General features: G+C 35.5%; 1 protein-coding gene across 5 annotated transcripts in view; it reads left to right on the top strand.

Moving 5' to 3' along the window:
- Positions 1 to 20,753, top strand: part of EPG5 (ectopic P-granules 5 autophagy tethering factor) — a 171,946-nt gene that overhangs the window by 11,875 nt on the left and 139,318 nt on the right. For all 5 annotated transcript variants that reach the window (XM_007486619.3, XM_056824380.1, XM_056824381.1 and 2 more), the window contains exons 2-3: positions 18,084 to 19,028; positions 20,450 to 20,693. In XM_007486619.3, the coding sequence (XP_007486681.1) occupies positions 18,084 to 19,028; positions 20,450 to 20,693 (1,189 nt within the window). The remainder of the gene's footprint in view (positions 1 to 18,083; positions 19,029 to 20,449; positions 20,694 to 20,753) is intronic.

The following is a 20,753-nucleotide window of genomic DNA, read 5'->3' as shown; positions in this document are numbered from 1 at the left end:
TAGAGAAAAAAGTATATTCCTTTCTATTCCAATTTAGTAGTCATTAGAGGTCTATCACGTCTAACCTTTCTACAATTCCATTCAGGTCCATAATTTCTTTTTTTAAAATTAGAATTTTGTTTGTCTAGGTAGGAAAGCTGTTCGTGACCCTATTTAAGCTATCATGTTTTTTTTTTGTCTCTAATCTCTTTTTCTTGTTTGTTTTCACTGTTTTAATAAATATCTTTTAGCTCTTGAAAATTCCATCCCTTGGATATCAAATATTCATGTGAGATGAGATCTTTTCTTCCCTTCTTGCCTTTCATACCACCCTTTATACTTTCTTTCTGGACTTTTACTCACCATCCCCACCACATACACACACATACATACATAAATATATATATATATATATAAGTAATATTAAAGGCAACTTCTGTCTTGCCCAGTTAAATCTTTATGCACTTCCATTTATCATGATTTAAAAAATTTTTTTAGAGTGCAGTAACGGACCTTTATTCAGTGGTGAGAAATTAGATGAAGACAATAAAAAAAATTCTCATTTTTACTGTTATTTTTTATTTCTAATGATTAATTTTAGAATATCCATGTCCCCTCTTGCCCAGTGTCATTCTTTTAAAAATTTAAAAAAAAAGAGAAAAAAGGCAATTCAGTAAAACAAATCAAAATTTGTTCAAGATTTCACATCTATAATTCTTTCTTTTTTTTTTTTAACACATCTTCTGTCTTAGCTTCTGTTTTAGTATCAATTCTTAGACAGAACAGCAGCAAGAGCTTGGCAATCATTGTTAAGAGATGTATCGAAGATCACACAACTAGGAAGTGTCTGAGGTCAAATTTGAACCCAAGCCCTGCTGACTCTAGGTCTGGCACTCTATCTACAGTGCTACATAGCACTTTCTGCACATTTATAATTTTTGACCACTTGCAATGAAGGGAAAAAGGGATGTAATCTCAACACGTGTCTTGGGCAAGATAATTATGTAGTATTAGTTTTTTTACGTTTTATTATCATCATGTTTATCAGTGATGTCAAAAGATATGAAGGCCACTAATCTGTTCCTCTTGGGAATTTATGTAATATTTGTTTTAATGTGTTTTTATTTATTTTGTTAAATATTTCCCAATTATGCTTTCCCCCCCAATTATTTTAATCTGGTTCAGTTACTGGGGAGTGTTGTGGACTTCATATTTGATACCTGTGGGATATGTTGTTTTCCTGGTTCTGTTAATTTTACTTATTTTAGAGGGGTTGAGTTTGAACAGGTCAACTGTTTACTACTTATGTGACTTTGAGAAGTACTTAACCTCTCTGCTTCAGTTCTTTCATCAGCTGAAAAATTTAGGATGTTGGACTAAATGGTCTCCAATATCCTAATTCCAGTTTTAGATATATCATGCTATTCTCTTTTCCCCTTCCCAGAGAATCATCTCTTATAATAAAGAATAACAAAGAAAATTCTGTCTACTAGCTTTGCAAAGAAAGGAGATGTACCTTCTCATATCTCTTATTAGGGTACAAACTTAGTTATGATATTTTCACAGCTTTTGGTTTCAGTTTTGTTGCTGTTCTTTCCATTTATATTGTAATTATTGTGCTTGTTTCCCCAATTTCACACTTTATTTTGCATATTTCCCCATATTTTTCTGAATTCATCATGTTCATCTTTTCCTATAGCACAGCCCTTTTTCATTATATCTATATACTACAACTTGTACAGGGGAATGGTTAATCCCCCAATTTATGGGCATCTACTTTGTTTCTAGTTCTTTACAAACACAGAAATATTGCTGTGAATATTTTATTGTTTGTGGGACTTTTGCTTTTGATCTTATTATTAACTCTATGAAAAATTCTGAGAGAATCACTACCAGTGTTCAAGCAAGGGCTGGTCGACTTTCAGGGAAAGAGAGGGCTTTTTTTTTTTTTTTGGGGGGAAAGAAACTGGACAAGATGGCTTCTAAATCTTCCACTTCCAAGATGTAGAGATTATTAATTATTATTCACAATTACATATCAAATGGTGGTTTATAAAAATCTTTATGTAGTATCTCTTATGAACCATATATTAGCACAATGAAATAGATGCTATTATTTCCAAATCAACAGGTGAAATTGAAGCTCATAGAGGTTAAGGGATTTGTCTACCATCACTCATGTAGTGAGGTCTTGAGGCAGGTCTGATCTAGGTTTTTCTGGCTCCAAGTCTGACATTCTCTTCATCATGCTACATTATTTTTCCACACACTTTACATTGATAGTTTAACCTGAAAACTTTGGACTTCTAGCAAAGGATCCTCTATAAATCACAATTACCTTATGGTGATTAGGGATATTTTGCTATATTTTCAGATGAAATAATCTTATGTAAAACTAGATCTGGAAAAATGTTAATGCACTTCCCTGATATATGACATCATTTACTTTAAAGTATGTGACAAGGAAATCACTTTAAAAGACTGACATATATTAATTTAAGGACGCCAAGGAATTCAGTTATGTAATTCCTAAATGAAAACTCAAGTCAGCAGTCAACCTTTTATGGAGTTTAATTACAAACAGGATGAAGAAAGGTATTAGAGATAGAGAGAGAGAGGGAGAGAGAAAAGGGGAGAGAAGGGAATAGGGCTTAAATACCCCTTCTGTTTAGGCTGGGCCAAAAGGCCCAAGCCCTTAGATAGCTGGGGCAAAGAAAGGAGATCAGTCCCTATTACTCACGTGACCAAAATGGAGAAACAGTCTCAGGGGCCTCCACCTCCAGCTTCCTTCAGAGCCAACTCTCAAAGCACCACCTCTCCAACCAACCACCCTCAGTCCTCAGACCCCTCTATCTTTAAGGAACCCATCCAAGTTCCCTCCCCTCAGTTCTCACATCTACCAATCACTGTCCATGTCTTCCCTGTGCCATTGGTGGCTCTAGCTTAACCCAGGACCGCCCAGAGGTCTGTGGCTTTGCACATGTCTGTTGAAGGTCATATTCTCAAATAATTAAATCTTGATCCTTTGCTACAGCCCTTCCTAAATCCTGTTACCCTGAGTAGGGTAGAGATTGGAATAATTAAATTTTGATCTATGCTGCAGCCCTTCCTAAATCCTGTTAGGACTGAGTAGGGTGGAGATTGTAATTTCCAAGACCTGGTTCTGTCATTCCAAGTATCTCTATTGTATCAATTCTAAAATCAATCATGACTCAAAGAACTTCTTGTTCTATGCTTAAGCCTTCAAAGCCCTTTCCATTGTTCAGCAAAAGGTTTCTGTCCTAAAGTAATCTTAAGAAGGGAGGAGGAGGAACCTCCCATGCCAATGGGGTTCACATTCCAATAGAGTTCCCACTATCAATAGGAAATTTTTCAAGTATGAAATTTCCCAATGGTGAAATTTCCAACATTTATAAGTCTAAGAAATTTTAAGGTTTACAAGTATCAATTCTAGAAACATTTTTAATTAAGTGAACCAAAACCCAGCAATTTAGAGCTAAAAGGATTGTTAGAAATAATGTAATCCAACCATTTCATTTTAAATATCAGGAAACTCCAGAGCTACCTATGGGTAGAGCCCAATCTCTCCTTGTTTTTGTAGATTCTCAAAGTTGTGAGACCTCAGTGATCATCTAGATCAACATAGACTTGAAGAGGTCTTAATTTAACCAACAAGTGGTCCTCTAGCCCCTGCTTTGAGACTTCCACTAAGGAGGAAGCTACTGCTTCCCAAGGCACCCCAACTTGTTTTTAGACAACTCTTGATTCTTAACAGGTTTTTATTGTCACTTTGTCAGTTTAATATCCTTGTCAGAAAAAGAACTGAGGTTACTTTGGCATGATATATTTTGATGAAACCGTGTTTTCTTTTAATAATCACCTCTTCCCTTATAAGAGTTATATTAGTCTTGCTTTTAGAATTTTTGTGGGTCTATTGTGTGTGTATGTACAGGCATTCATGTAAATAAACTGAAGTTGAAATAAAATTCAATTTGACTTTCAGAGTGTTTTAACATTGTTAATTGAGTCCCTTTGTTTTTACAATTAAAAAAGGAAGCCAATAGTTTCAGTTTTAAAAAATAACTCATTAAATACAAAATTTAGAATTCCATGTTATTTCATAGTGATAGGTAAAAATTAACAGTCCCATCTTAATAATATAATTAATAATTAATAATATAATTTTTTCATTTTCCAAATGAAAAAAATTCAGGAAATCTTTTCTTGTAATTTCCCCCATATTAATTTAAACTTTGAGTCTTTTCTTCAGAAGAGCTTGAGTGCTTTATTTGAGTAGTTATAGACTTCATTTAGAATAAAGAAAAATCATTGGTTAATTTCACCTAGCAATGGTAAGTTGTCTTTCATTTATTGTTAATCATAGGAAGAGGGGAAAAGATTGTGGGAAGAAATAGCATGTTTGGTAGGGTCCATTTGATACTTGTCAGTATGTAAAAGTAAGCATATTAGTAGATAGATTTTTTAAAATTAAAATTGTCTATAGTTGATTGCTTTAGAAATGCCTTCAAAAAAGAATAATTTACCATCTTTGTGGTAAATTTTGGCAATTTATGAATTTGTGCAATTTTGTCAGGAAGTGAATGATGTTATATTTTTATTTCCTTAAGACTCTATAGAAATATCTCCATTGATTTACCGCATGGTTGACCTATATTCTTTGATATAAATTATCTGATGACATCTCAAGGTCAGTTTGTATTCTCTTGTGCTATTTACCTGCATCCTAGGAAATCTTCCTTAAAGTAATTTTTTTTGGTTTGGTTTTGAGATTACTATTTCTATATTGCAGATAATGAAGTGACTGATTCCATTGAGATACATTTCATCTCTTAAATAATGATGATAAGGGTGAGATCATGTTGGGGGCTACCTAAATGCTCCATTGTACCCTGTTCTTCCAGTGCTCTCTAGGAATTATAAGACAATAACACCCTTAGCAATAATGGTAGCCAGGGAGGTACCAGTGTGACTTGGCCTTTCTCTTTTCTTTCCGTAGTTTTTACTTGGCATCCACTTGGCTTTTGGCGAATTGTGAAACTATACCTACTTGTCAAAGAGAATTTACACCAGATACTTTATATATTCATTTTTCTTTTGTTCCAACATACATGTCATGCCTAGATTATCTACCAATCTAGTTTACATGTAGCCATTAAAAAAAAACAACAACAACCCTTAACTGCTCTTCTGCTTTGGAACTGATACTTAATATCAATTCTAAGATAGAAAGTCAGGGTTTTAAAAAAATGGATGGTAGGCAGTTGGAATTAAGTGACTTGCCCAGGGTCATACTGCTAAGGAGTGCCCAAGGCCAGATTTTAACTCAGAACCTCCTCCCATCTCTAGATCTGGCTCTCTATCCATTGTACCACCTAACTACCCCTGTGTGTCCATTTTCAAGCCTAAACTGTTCTGAAAGAAGAAAGGATAAATACTATAGAAGCATTTTGAGAGTATTATTTTAAAAAATGAGATCCTTGCAAAAGGGGAGAAAATAACTCTTAAGTATGCACTGTTATATAAACAGTTATATAAAATTACCATATTAAAAAGTGCTTACTGTGAAAGGTTAAAAAAAAAAAGCCATTTCTTTCAATTCAAAAAAAGATTTTTTTTTTTTTTAGGGGGCAGCTTGGTGGCTTAGTGGTTTGAGAACCATTATTGCCTAGCCTTTACCAGTCTTCTGCCTTGGAACCAATGCAATATTGATTCTAAGATGGAAGGTAAGGGGTAAAACATTTTCTGTCATTACTGCCTTCTAAGTCTTTTTTTTGTTATTATTTATTGAACATTTAAAGAATACTTAGAAGCTAAGCTCAGGTTTTATACAAACCAGATTTGGAGGCAAAAAGTACAACCTATAATTTGAACCTATATGGTAAATTAAGACTAATATTATTTTAATCAGCCCAAATCAGCCATCTCACATTACACTCTCTACTGAGAATACAAGAAAAAATGCTATTTCAAAAATGTTTACTCAATCAAAACAAGTTTCTTCATTGGCCAGGTGCAAAAAACCATGATTTCCTCATTCTGTATTCCGAGTTCTTCATCCTTCTAGCCATAGAAGGGTAGCATGTTTCATTATTAGTCCCCTGGAATCTTGGTTGGCCATTATAAAGATAAGAATTCAACACAAGAGTGTCTGCCATATTTATGTATATGATAACTTGTTTAACCATTCCCCAATTTATGGCCACCATCTTAGATTACCATTCTTTGCCATCTCAAAAAGCACTATAAATATTTTTGTATGTCCTTAGTTGGTTTTGCTTAAGACTAATCTCTCCCTTAATCTACATTCCTTCTAATTTCCCTTCCTCCGTCTCTCCTTTCTTGTTGAATGAAATATATTTCTGTACCTGCTTCTGTGTGTTTTCTTCCCTCTTTTGACTAGTTTGGATGAAAGTGAGGTTTAAGTATCATGGTGGTCATAATAGCAAAGAAAGATCTTTGGTGGGGAGGGGTTGGTGAGGATCTTTTTTTAAGAGATAAATTTTATTGCTATCTTTTTTGTCATGCCTAGATTTTCCCCTGTATCCATCCCTTTTCTTCTCCTAGAGTGCCATTCCATATAACAGATAATTTAAAAATATAAAAACAAGGCAGCAAAACCCAATAATAACACATCAATTCAATGAAACAATCTAAAGATATATGTGGTATAACTTTATAGGTTGATCTCCTTCCACCCCTGCCAATGAGTGGGGGGAAATGTCTCTTCATATTTGTTTTTTCTGATCTTGTAACATTCATTTTTTATTCTTTTCTGGTAGAGGTTCTTTCAGTTTGCTTTGTTGTAGTAATTTTATATATTGCTTTCTTGACTCAGCTTTTTTCACTCCTTTGTATTAATTCATATAAGACTTTGTATGTTTTGTCTTTTTTTCACATTCATTCATTCATTCATTCATTTTTCATTTTTTTAAAAAACCCTTACCTTCTGTTTTAGAATCAATACTGTGTAGTGGTTCCAAGACAGAAGAGCAGTAAGGGCTAGGCAATGGTGGTTAATTGACTTGCCCAGGGTCACTCAACAAGGAAGTGTTTGAGGTTACATTTGAATCCAGGATATCCCATCTCTAGGCCTGACTCTCAATCCACTTGAGCTACCTTCTTGACCCACATTCATTGTTTCTTATGGGGCAGTGATATTCCCTTTTATTTATGTTCTACAATAAATTTAGCTATTTCCCCATATACGAACATATACTTTGTTTCTAGTTCTTTTCTACAACAAAAATATTTTGCTTTATATGGAGATTTTATTATTATTTTTTAAATCAGTGATCTCCTTTGGGGTAGGTAAATGCCTAGCATTGGAAACTCTGGGTCACAGTACCTGGCTATATTACTTTATTTATATAATTTCAAATTGCATTCCATAATGATTATACTAATTCCCAGCTCCATAAATAGGATACTAGGGTGCTTATTTCCCCACCACATTGACTCCCATCTTTTGTCATTTTTATCAGTTAGTTGGGTGTGAGGTGGTCAGGGTTGTTTTGATTTGCCTTTCTCCTGTTATTGGTGTTTTGGAGCATTTTTTAATGTGATGAAGAATAACCTGCAATTCTTTTGAGAATTGTTTATTCATACCCTTTGATGAGGTACAGTGTAGGGCTTGTTTTCAGGGGGCTAGGAAGGAGCCAATGGATAGGGAGAGATTGAAACTGAGAAGGGATGATAATGGGGGACAGTCTGCTTAGAAGTCAGGAGGGATCTTGGGTGTATATATAGAGGTTTGCCTTGTCTAGGAGAGGGAAGGCCTCTTGATGCCTTGCTTGTACCCTACAAAGACTACATTTGGTTTACCTTTAAAACCAGATTTAGGACTAAATGTAATGTGCTTTGCCATCTCCTTGCCCTGAACTCTAAAATTAGCAGATTACAAAGTTTTTTATTCCTCCATGAAAGATAGAAAATCTTTAAAGTACAACTGGGAGAAATAAGTTAACTGGAACTCATTCATGGTAATTCTCTAATCACACACTCTAATAACTAATCAACAAACAAATGATATATCATTCTCACTGTCCTCAATATATAGTAGTTTTTATGAGCAGTCTGGGGAACCTGTTAAGAGGATCCATAAAGTAAAAATTATTGTCATAATAGCACTAAGACATTTTAATTTCTAACAGGGTAAATATCGATAATATTACTCACATAAACAAAAGCTCTTGTGGGGTTCTTGATGATTTTTAAGAGTGTAAATTGTTCCTGAAACCAAAAAGTTTGAAAACCCACTGTGTATGATCTTGTATGATACTGAGGAACAGGAGAAGAATGAAAGTGTGCTGTCTTATAGTAGCAGCTTACATTTACATTAATTTCTCTTTAAAAGTTGGTGATTTCCTTATGACACCCCCTGTGGGGTAAGTAGGCTGGTATACAGATGAGATATCTGAGGTTCAGACAGTTTAAATGCCTTGCTCTGGATCATACAACTAATAAGCATTGCAGTTGATTCCAACTTAGCTTCTCTAATTAGTAGTCTTTCTACCACACTGCAGGAAAAAGAGACTGAAAAAGAAACAACTTAGATTAAAAAAAAAAGGTCTATTAACAAAAATTTATCAGACATCTATTAAATGCCAATAAATGCTCTAGAGGTACAGATACAAAGAATGAAACAATCTGTGTAATCAGTGATTTTTGTCCTTTATACAAGTTACTTTCCTTTTATAAAAATAATTTCATTGATATCTTTTTTATCACTAAAATTTTTCTAGTGTCTTCCCCCTTAATCCCTGAGAGCCCATATAACAATATTTTTATAGACTAAAAAGGACTCCCCCTCACCCCCCGGGCAAAATAAAAATACTTTGAAAAAGTCTGAAAACATGCTAGTTATCATGCCCTTGGGATCCTCCATCTCTGCAAAGGAATGGAGGAACAATATCTTCTTATAGCTCTTCTTTTGGGGCATGCTTGTTTATAGTACTTGTTATTTAACTATTTCTCCTTTCTTCTCGACAAAGAAAAAGTCAACTCAAACCAGTTACCTGGTGATTCTGTATGAAGCTGCATACCCCACACCTGGAGTCTACCATCTTACTACTGTAGTAAGCAAAGAAAGAGTGCAAAATGATTGGCAGGAGCATGTGACACAGAATCACATGAGAGCCTGGGTTAAGATTCCAAGGGGGTTGTGGTCCCTACTGAAACCAGACTTCTTGCTGAAGCTTTTGGAGGTAGCTGTGATTTCCACCTTTCTCTCACAAACTGAGTCCAGAAATGGGCCAAGATCCCAGAGGTAAAGTCCAAATTAGGTCCAGTAGAGATTTGATGGATCTTTCTTTGGTCTTCAATCTAGCTGCCAGCAGCCTGTTTAAGTCTCTCTCTCTTCAAGCTGGTATCTCACAAAGGGCCAAATATCTTGTATCTATAAGATAGGTGGAAATCACAGCTACCTCCAAAAGCTTCAGCAAGAAGTCTGGTTTCAGTTAGGACCATAATCCCCTTGGAATCTTGACCCAGGCTCTCATGTGATTCTGTGTCACATGCTCCTGCCAATCATTTTGCAGACCTTTGCTTACTATAGTCCATCCTCTTGCACAAAGACCAAATTGTGTTGAAAACACTATTTTGGCATTTGTGCACAATCTAAAATGCTTAATAATTACCTAAACTAAGATATCTACCCAAAATATCAAACAACCTACACTCAACTATCTTAATCTTAACTAATACTAACCTATTCTAGGGAATTTAATAAGGAAAAAAGAAAAGGAATTAAATAATGAACAAGTACAAATGTCAAACAGAAGTAAAAGCAAAACAAGCAAATAACATCAAAACAAAAGATGAATATAACTTCCATGCAAACATCAAACTCAAAATGCTACTTTTATCAGCTAATACAGAATATTGTACTACTCTTGTACTACATTAACATCTAACTTACAGAAAAAATTTTGAAAATTACAATAAATACAACATTGTATAAGTTTTACCTTGAAAATCAAACCAAACCTTAAACTCGCTTATGCAAATACATGTAATAAGTTATAAATGTACATAATTTACATAATATATACATATAGTACTTACATACAATATATATGCATGCTATATATATGCATATACATATACACTTCATATTTACACATATATACATATACTATAATACAATTAATTTATAATCCTATTATACATACTATTTACATATGTTTACATTATGTATTTACAATTTTGTTTGATCTGTGATGTCATGTTATTTGTGTTGTATAATATATGATGTAGTACAAGTCAGTATCTAATTTTCTATCTACTTAATCTTACCTAATTCCTGTCTTCAAAATTCTTCTAACTAGATTTCTATTCTTAAACTAAATCTAAGTATCTAACCACATTCTGTTAGTAACTAATTTATCTATAGCTAATTATAACAATGTTAGTACCCTAACTATATATTGTTTCACTCATTTAAGTAGTGATTCAATGTAACCTAACCATGTTTATATTTTGGTATGTTGTTACTTTTGCTATGTTATGTTGTTTTGCTAGTGTAATGTCAGTGTTACTGTTATGTTAATATTATACTACTGTTGCTTGCAATATACTACTCTACTCAGAGGTGGGAAGCATGCCTTCTCATTGACTAATCCTCTGGAACAATGAGTGGCCTTCATATATGTAGAAAAGGCAAACTTAAGATGCTTTATAATCCTGGGTTTTGTTTGGCTCCATAGGAAAATATCTGCTGCCCACTATTGTTTAAAAAAAAAAAATAAAAGGAAAGAGATGTAGTCTAGAGGGGAGGCTTGGGCTCCGAGGTATGGAGAAGGGGAAGGAGAGGAGAACCCCTACTCCACCAAGCGGGGTCCAGGGGAGACAGCAGCTGTAACGGGTTAGCTCAGAGAGAGGAGAGGGGGTTTGAAGATTTCCCCCCTTCTGCCTTCCCTCTTTAGCTAAAGCTGCTCTCCCCAATTTGCTCTTGTCCCTCTTGTCCCCCTCTGCTACTCAAGACCCAAAAGGTCTTCCCTTGATTCATTCACTCACACCCAGCTTGGGGAATAGATAACTTTTTAATGTTAATCCAATGAGGTACTACAAAAGGAAATAATGGGCAGGGAAGAATGGGAAAAGGAAAGTGGGAAAAAGTCGTCCCTGTCTCTAAACTCTTTTTCTCCCTCCTTGAGTTTGGAGGGGAACTCAAGGCTTGGCAACCTGAGCCCCCTGAGAGAAAGTCAGGTTGACTCACCCCTGGGCACCAGGAGCTGAGGTAATGTCTGCTCAGGTTTCTCCTCAGAAAATCCCTTCAATTTGGAAGTGTTGGGGGGAAAGATTTCCAAGTCACCAGCAGGAAAAGTAGGTAACCCGCAGGAGAAAGTCTTTATCCACCTTGTCTCAGGACAGAGAGACTCTCACTGCTCTCCAGCCAGAATCTTCTCTCCTCAGGATTCCATTCCTGGGGCCCCTCCCCCTTCAAGGTGATCAGTTTCATATACTCTTCAGTCTGGCACTTTTTCTTTAGTGCCAGCCTCTATTGTATTAATTTTGATTTTAGGCTCATTTAATTTGGGACATGCCTAGAAAAATATAGGCACTGTACACTTTGGGATCATAGGTCTAAAGCTGGAAGGAACCTCAGACCCCATAAAGTTCAGTTTGGTCTAAGAGCTCATTTTATAGATGAGGACATTGGTGAACCCTAGAGGTGAAATGATTTGTTAAAGATCACAAGATGGTAAAACTGGGATTTAAGCAGCTGATGGCACAGTGGATAGAGTGCTGGATATGAAATAAAGAAGTAGAGTTCAAATGTGAATCTATAAGTACTTAGTGGCTATGTGATCTTGGGCAAATTCTATAATGCCTGTTTCAGTTTCTTTTTCTGTAAAATGGGGATAATAATAGCACCTATCTCCCAAGGTCACATGAAGATTAAATGAGATGATAATTTTAAAGCACTTAGCACAGGGCCTGGTACATACTAGAGACTAGAAATATTAGCTATTATTATTAATGAACCTGAGATTTGACTATAGATCCACCATTCTTCCTACTAGGAGGCTGATATTACTAGTAGAGGCAGTTAGGTGGCCCAGTGCACAGAGGGATGAAATTGGTGTCAGGAAGACCTGAGTTTTAATACAATCTCAGATACATAGGCCCTTGGCAAGACATTTATCTTCTGCCTCAATTTCCTTATCTGTAAAATGGAGATAATAGTAGAACCTACCTTCCAGGGTTGTTGTGAAGATCAAATGAGATATTATTTTAAAAGTACTTTGCAAACTTAAAGTGCTTAATAAATAATAGTTATTTTTTACCTACTTGGTATTAGGTATTTTTTTCTCTTTGCTTCCATTTCATGAACCTGATGAATCTCCTTTGAAATATGTATAAAATAGCTTCTCAGTTAAATTAATTCTTTTAAATTTATGTATTTATCTTAATACACATATGAAGTCTTGGTTGTCAAATCTTAAAAAGACTGTTAGCTTTTCCTTTCAAAAAGCAATCCATTCATTTAATAAGCATTTAAAGTGTGTAATATACATATGACCATAGTTGATGAGCTTGGTATTGTGAAAAGAGGAACAAATTTGTTGCTTGAGAAAACCGAGTTCAATTCTTAGCTTTGCTGTTTACTCTCACTGTGACCTTGGAAACTAATTTCATTGTTAGATGTTATTTATGCCAATAAAAAAATGAAGAAATCTCAAAATATTAATGGAGTATAGTTTTCCCTAAAATTGTTTTCCTTCATTTTAATATTAAACTTTTTATGTTTTATATAACATGTAGAGCCATATTAGTAAGGCTCTTTTATTTAAAAAAAAAATGGTGTTCTGTTATTTACTTGCTATTATTACCCCATCCCTATTTTTGAGATCTCTGCAGACAATCTCCGAGGACTAAATTACATAGGCCCCTGGGAAGTATAGCTTTGCTGTTTGTTTTTTTCAGTTGTATCTGACCATTCTTGACTCCCATTTGGGGTTTCTTTGCCAAAGATATTGGAGTGGTTTTCCATTTCCTTTTCCATCTCATTTAATAGATGAGGAAGGCTTGTACAACTAGAAAGTGCTTGAGGTCAGATTTGAACTAAGGAAGATGCCTTCCTGACTCCAAGACCAGTGCTATATCTACTGTGTAACATTTAAAGTAGTGGTTGGCTTAAATTGTACAGATAAAAGAGTGGTTGCTTTAAACTGTGACTGCAAAGATGTTTTTTATATAAAAAATAAAGTGGTCACCAGGGAAAAATTCCCAAATATGAAATATACCCAAGTCAGCTGGGTTTTTATGGAGATTTTAATTAATACAAATAAGGAATTAATGAAAGAGAGTAAGAGGAAACAATGAGAAAATAGACAGGCTGGCCTAGGCCAGCCTAAGTTTTTAAGCCTTTAAGAGAGAGATCAGTCAGTCTTTTATCCACTCACCATAAGATTTTTCCCAAGCAAGATTCTAGTGTTCAGAGAGACACCAGTTCAGCTTTGGCCAGCTCAATCTCCAGAGAGAGTTCTCTGAGAGAGAGAGTCCTTTTTTTAAAGAGAATTTTCTCCTATGTCACCTCCCCTAAGTTCTCACATCTACCAATCACAGTAGACGTTTTCCAAAGGACAGACCATTCTTAATTCACACCTGAGTAGACTAAACTTTTGAGTAATTCACACCTGAGTAGACTAAAACCTCTGAGTAAGTTCTCACCTCTTTGCCACTTGCAAGTTTACAAGTTGCCCTGGCGACCTTTATAGGTACTTAGCACCCTTTTGTATTAGATCTAAAAATAGTTACAGTTTAAGAGCTTTTGCCTTACTATAAGTATGGGTTAAGTATTTTTCATTGTTCAGCAAGGAGTTTACAACTTTATCTTCTCCTAAGGCATGCTTAAGTATGGGTGAAGTAGAGTTCCCACATTCCTGATCAAGTACCTTCATTGTTTAAATGGGGAATGGTCTTAACCAAATCTTATGAAGTAGGGTCTGAGAATTTTTAAGATTCACAACTGTCACCTAAAATTATTTCATGGTACAGTAAATATGATAACCATCACTCTGACATAGTTGATATTGCTTTTTATTCTCCTGAGCCATAATCATGATTTTTTAAAAAAAAATTAGGTATTATCCTGGACATCTTTAATTGCTTTGTTCTGGATTTAGAAGGACACACATAATATGATTCACCTTTGTGAATGAGACATAGAATATATAATATTCTCTTGTAGCACTTTTTCTCGCAACAAATCTAAGTGTTCATAATTGCCGTTTGACTGCCTAGGGAGTATGCAATTTGGCTCAGTATTAGAATAGTAATCTCAGCTCCCAGATTAATTGGGAATTTTATAAATATGTGGAAGTATCTCAGAAATCCTTTTTTGTAACCCATCTTTACTTGAGTAGTTGTTATTCCTTAGTGTGCCCCTCCTCCCTCTTACCAAGAGCTATATAAAAATAAATGTTATTTTCCATTGCTTTCTATCTAAAGTTTGATGAAATCTATTCTACTTTAAATCTAGGATCAGCATAATCCCAGATCAATAGACAAACATTTAAATCTGATCAAATCTCTGTGGGGTTAGGAGGTGTTAGTTTCCTTGTCTAGTAATCTATTCTTTTGTACCTCTTTCTCCTTTCTGGTGTTTTCTTTTTGATGTCTCATTACTTCTTTTATTTATTTTAAATTTATTTTTATTTTTTTAAACCCTTACCTTCCGTCTTAGAATCAATACTATGCATTGGTTCCAAGGCAGAAGAGTGGTAAGGGCTAGGCAATGGGGGTTAAATGACTTGCCCAGGGTCATATAGCTGGAAAATGTCTGAGGTTAGATTTGAACCCAGGACCTCCTGTCTCTGGGCCTGGCTCTCAATCCACTGAGCCACCCAGCTGCCCTCTGTAAATCTTGAAATTTCTCAGACTTGTGAATGTTAAAAATTTCCACATTGAGGAATCCTCCATTGGAACAAATTCCCTACTGGGAAACATTATCCATTTTGATGTGAGAACTCGCCAGGATCAGAAATGGGAGGACCTCTACTCCACCCGTACTTAAGACTGCTTTAGGGGAGAAAACTCCTTTCTAAACAATGAAAGTACTTGGACCCATGCTTATAATAAGGCAAGGAGTTCTTTGAGCCATGCCTGTTTTTTAGAATTGATACAATGAGATGCTAGGTACCTAAAAGGGTCGGGCAAGTTTTCTCTTAATGAGATTAGTTGACTCAGCTGTGTTTTCATTGGTTCAGACTTACTGAGATTAGTCGACACAGTAGCATTTTTTCTGGTTCAGATTTACTGAGGAGATTAGTCGACTTAGCAGGAATTCAGATGGGCAGTCCTTTGGAAAATGTCTACAGTGATTGGTAGATGTAAGGACTTAGGGGAGGTGACATAGGAGAAAAACCCCTATATAAGAAAAAGCAGGATCTCTTGAAAAAAAAAAATCCTTTTGGAGGATCTCTGATGAGGATCGCTTGGGAAGAATCTCTTGAGAGAGGTTCTGGAGAAGGGAAGATCTTGGAGGACAATCTCTAAGGAGGTCTCGCTGGAGCTCCTCTGAGGGGACTCTGACCCTCTGGAGGCTCTGGAGAGAGGCCCTTTGGAATAGTCTCTGGCTGGAAGGCTCTTTAAGGAGGACTCTGGCTGGAACTCTCTCTGGTGAAGTCAGCTGAGATGGAGCTGGCCTGGTGTCACTAGAATCCTTGCTTAGACAGACCTTGTGGTGAGTATTAAAAGACAGACTGACTGATCTCTCTCTCTTAAGACTCAGGTCTAAGCCATGTTGGCTTAAGGCCCTTCATACTTATTTCCTTTTTCTATCTTTCTCTCTTTTCTTTAATTCCACATTTGTATTAATTAAAATCTCTATAAAACCCAGTTGACTTGGGTATTTGAATAATTGGGAATATTTCCCTGGCGACCACCTTATATTTGATTTAAAAACCAAGACACTAGTGAAACATATTTTCTGCGGTCAAATTTACTCACCCTCTCATATCTATCACAATTTATATCTTCCACCATTTTAACTCACTACAGTTTACAACATCACTCTTTTAACTGTTACAGTTTAAGGCCTTCAACCATTTTAAATCTAACACCTCTCATTACTTCTTTTTAAAAAATAGATTTCCTTAATTTCTTTTGTTTGTGTATCATCTCAGCTTGATCTAATAACAGGATACAGTTTTGTCTCCTTAACAGCTCCGACAAAAAGTTAGGTTGTAAGCAAGTTTCAAATGAATAACTATAATATAATTTTTTGTGACTTTAATCAGTTTTCTTAGAAGCAGGTCCTTATATTTGGACATTGCATGTATATATACTTACCTTGATAATAATAGATGACATCTGTATGATATTTTGTATGTAAAGTGCTTTAGAAATATTATCTCATTTGATTCTCATAAAAACCTTGGGAGATAAGGGTTATTATTATCCCTTTTTTTACAGGTGAGGAAACTTAGGCCAACAAAGGTTAAGTGACTTGCCTAGGGTCACATAATTCTTAAGGTCTGAGGCCACATTTCTACTCTTCCTGATTCCAGATCTAATGCTCTTACCTACTGTAGTACCTGGCTACCTTTAGAAAATGCATATATTTATTTTGTACCTGACTTGATATTTTTATTGGTCTGGGTGGGTTGGGGAGATTCCTTGTGAGGAAGCTGCCTTTATAAATGCAAGTCAGTACCTACTCTGACACCAGTCCTCTCTTAGAGAGTGCCTGGGGGCACTGAGAGGTATGTGTCAAAGGCAAGAATCATATACTCCGGTCTTTCTGACTCTAAGACCAGTACTCTATTTGTTAGGCCATGTTACCTCTTTTGAAAATTCATATACACAGGAATGTGGCAAAATTGGGACACTTAATATACTGCTGGTGGAGTTGTGAATTGGTCCAATCCTGCTGGAGGGCAATTTGGAACTATACCCAAAGGGCTTTAAAAGAATGCTTGCCCTTTGATCCAGCCATACCACTGCTGAATTTGTACTCCAAAGTGATAATAAGGAAAAAGACTTGTACAAGAATATTTATAGCCCCGTTCTTTGTGGGTGACAAAAAAAAAGGAAAATGAGGGAGTGTCCATTGTTTTGGGAATGGCTGAATACATTGTGGTATATGTTGGTGATGGAATACTATTGTACTGAAAGGAATAATGAACTGGAGGAATTCCATGTGAACTGGAAAGATGTCCAGGAAGTGATGCAGAGACTGATACACTGTGGCACAATCGAATGTAATTGACTTTTCTACCAGTAGCAATGCAATGACCCAGGACAATCCAGAGGAATTTATGAGAAAGAACCCTATGCCCATCTAGTGAAATGCAGAAGAAAAACCTATCTATGATTGATCAGATAGTGTGATAGGGATGTGATTGGGGTTTTGATATTAAAGGATTGCCCTACTGCAGCTATGAATAATAGCAGGGAAATAGGTCTTGAACAATGATACATATATATAACCCAGTGAAACTGGTTGTTGGATTCACGTGAGGGAAGGAAAAGGGGTGGTAGTAGATCATGAATCATATAACCATGGAAAAATATTCTAAATAAAAAAAGGGAAAAAAAAGAAAATTCACACACACATACATAAAACACAGAGGTGCTATCTCTTTCTTTTTCTTTTCTTATTTTAAACCCTTACCCTTAGGAAGTATCTGACAGAGCTACCAACCTTCCCCCTTAGCTTTTATTTCATAAAGAAGATATTTTAAAATGTATTTCTAAACCTTACATATTCAGTTTGCAAGTCCCTGAAACTGGGCATACAAAAAAAAAACAAACCAGTTTCTGCCCTGAAGGAACTTACATTCTAGTATTTTGCTTAACCTGTAATGGAATTGAGAGAAATCAAATTAAAATTCTCTTTACTTCTAGTCTTGTTTATAGCAGTACTTTCTTGCTAGTTAACTTATAAAATCAATATAATATTCAAATTAGTATGATTATTATAGTCATGTAACATGTTCCATATTAAAAGATTTTTAGATTTTTTCTTAAACAAAAGTCATCTTTTGCCCTTTATATTTTGTCTACAACACTGAGAAAAATGATTCATAAAAATAGTTTGTTACTGATTATTTAACATTTTTTTATTTTGTTTTTAGGAAAAGAAGAAATATAGTGAAGTTTTTGAGAAAGAAGAATTTGATGAGGTGGAATTCCCTGAAGCTCCCAGAGAGCAAAAAATATCTTCCCCAGCCAGGGAAGTCTTAGCAGCATGTCCTGAGGCATTAACTGAGGTTCAGTTGCAGGATGTAGGTCATCTAGATACTGTGAAGGAAATGGTTGATATCCCACTTACTTCCTTAACTTTAGATGTTGAAGAATCCCAAATAGGTAACCTAGATACAATAATAGAAGGGGAAGAGGTTAAAGAGCATCACCTCTGTGAAGAAACTAAGCCAAAGTACAACCCTGAGAAGGATGTGAACACCAAAGTAGAAATCTCTCAGGGTCTTAGGGACAGAGCTCATAGTGGATCAACACAATGTGGACTCTCAGAAAACACGTTCCAGTCTAATCCTTCTGATCAGCAGGTAACAGGACTGTTACAGGACAGAGGAGCTGAGAGTAAAGAAGGTCATAGACAATCTGTTGGCCTTTCTTCAGAGGTACTACATAATGTGGGTTTACAGAGTTGTTATGAAGCCAAAGAAGTCTTTCAAACAACTAGATTAAAAAAACTCTATCCTGAACTACCAACGGAATTCTCTGGAGAAAGACCAGCTTTAATGGCAGTAAAACCACTGTTGCGGAATGAGAGACTGTACCCTGAAATTCCCTCTGACTCAGAATTGGTACCATTTACTAAAGAGCAGCTGAAAATCTTTGAGCCTTGTTCTTGGTTAGAAAATGTTGAATCATACTTAGAAGAATTTGACAGTATGGCTCACCAGGACCATCACGAATTTTATGAGTTGCTTTTGAATTATTCACGATGCAGGAAACAGCTGTTGCTGGCTGAGGCTGAATTGCTCACTTTGACATCTGATTGTCAAAATATCAAAAGCCGATTATGGCAATTTAAGGAAGAGCAAATGACTGTACAGGTATGACTAACGTTCTCTAAAGCTTTTTGGAGACTGAGGCTTTTGTAATATAGATGCTAAATTTGTGTTATCTTGGTTTGAAGTCTGCTTATTTTTCTCATTGTTTTTTTTCTTCTGTTAATTACAAGTCTTTCCCCCTAAAGAATCAGGTAATTTTAAACAACAGTAAAAAATTTTAATTTTTTTGAATTATAGGATACTTTTTACATTTTGTTTGCAATAATGAGAAAAGTGATTCCTAAAAGTATGGCTTCTTACTGATTACTTACTATTTTAAATTTTGTTTTGAGAATAAAAACAATGAAGTTTAGTAAATTAAAAAATTAAATTTGTATACAAATCTAGCTGAAGATATGAAAATGACAAATTTATAAGGGAGTGAGTAGAGAGCATATTAGTTGTTTTAGGTCTGAATGTTGAAGAAGACTCATTTAGGGAATGGTAGAGGAAGAAAAGACAGTAAAGGTTAAATAAAAAGAACAGTTATAAAGAAAACCAAGATGTTCTGCTTTCAGATGTCAATGGAGGAAAAGTTTCAAGGTGAGTGTCATATAAGGCAGAAAGTACTAGAATAATGAAGTTAGAGAAAATAACCCTTGGATTTAGCAACATGGAGGTCCTTGGAGACTTCCAAAAGAGCCATTTCATTAGTGATGAGTATGTAAATTAGATCACAGAAAGCTGGGGAGGGATGGAATGTGGAATAAACGGACAGCAAATGTAATCCCTCTTTGGAGCAGTTTGTCAATGAAAAAAGTGAGAATTAAAAATAGGGGCTACAAATGAGAGTATAGTCAATGAAATAATTTTTCAATGGAAGGGAAACCCTGAGTATATTTTTAAGTAGAAGGGGGGACATATTGGTTAGAGATTGAGACTAACAGAAACAGGATGACTAAAGGTGATATCGTGTCAGGGGCCCAGATAAAGGGGTTAGCCTTGGGAAAGGGCAGACTTTTATTTGGAGACAGGAACAAAGATGATTGAAGAAAAAGAGGAATTTTGGCATTGAAAGGAAGATGGATTAGGGAGTTCATAACAAGTGTCCCTGCTTTTCATTGGCAAAGCAGGTGGTGAAGTCTTCTTTTAGGAGTAGTGTTATGGTGTGGTGATAGGGAGTTTAGAGGATGAATGAAAATTGATCTCAGATACTCTGTCCATTTCTGTTTTCTCAGGACTTGTCTATACAACAACCTTGGTAATCCTATTTTGCATTGTCTCTACTCATTATCTTTGTTATTTTTATGTTCTCTGCTATATTATAAGTATCCAAAAGTCAAGATTTTTTATATTTGTTTTAAATGGACAGTAGTTCTTGGCATAATGCCTGGCATTTTATAAGGATTTAAATAAATGTTTCCTGGTTAATCACATGATTTTTGGATACCTGAAATTATATTTTATCTTTCCTTCTCCTTCAGGGCATTTGTGCAGACCAGGTGAAAGTTACAGGATATCATCGCTACCAGGTAGTGGAGATGAATGAAAATGCCCTGGGAGAGCTAAAGAAGGCATTTGAGGCAAAATCTGAACATTTACATCAGACTCTGGCCCTGCATTCTTATACTTCTGTGCTCTCGAGATTACAAGTAGAGTCCTATATTTTTGCACTGCTCAATAGTCCAGCTGTTCAAAGGTCTTTGTCTGTTCATCAGCAAGGTCGTGGTATGTGGTGATTGGAATTTCTCCTTTTCTTAAGACCTGTAGAGAAATATAAACTTAGCA

Source organism: Monodelphis domestica, chromosome 3 (genome assembly GCF_027887165.1).
Source record: "Monodelphis domestica isolate mMonDom1 chromosome 3, mMonDom1.pri, whole genome shotgun sequence".
In the NCBI taxonomy this organism is placed as follows: domain Eukaryota; kingdom Metazoa; phylum Chordata; class Mammalia; order Didelphimorphia; family Didelphidae; genus Monodelphis; species Monodelphis domestica.
The sequence above is the reverse complement of the archived record's forward strand: the minus strand, read 5'-3'. Positions and strand labels throughout refer to the sequence as shown.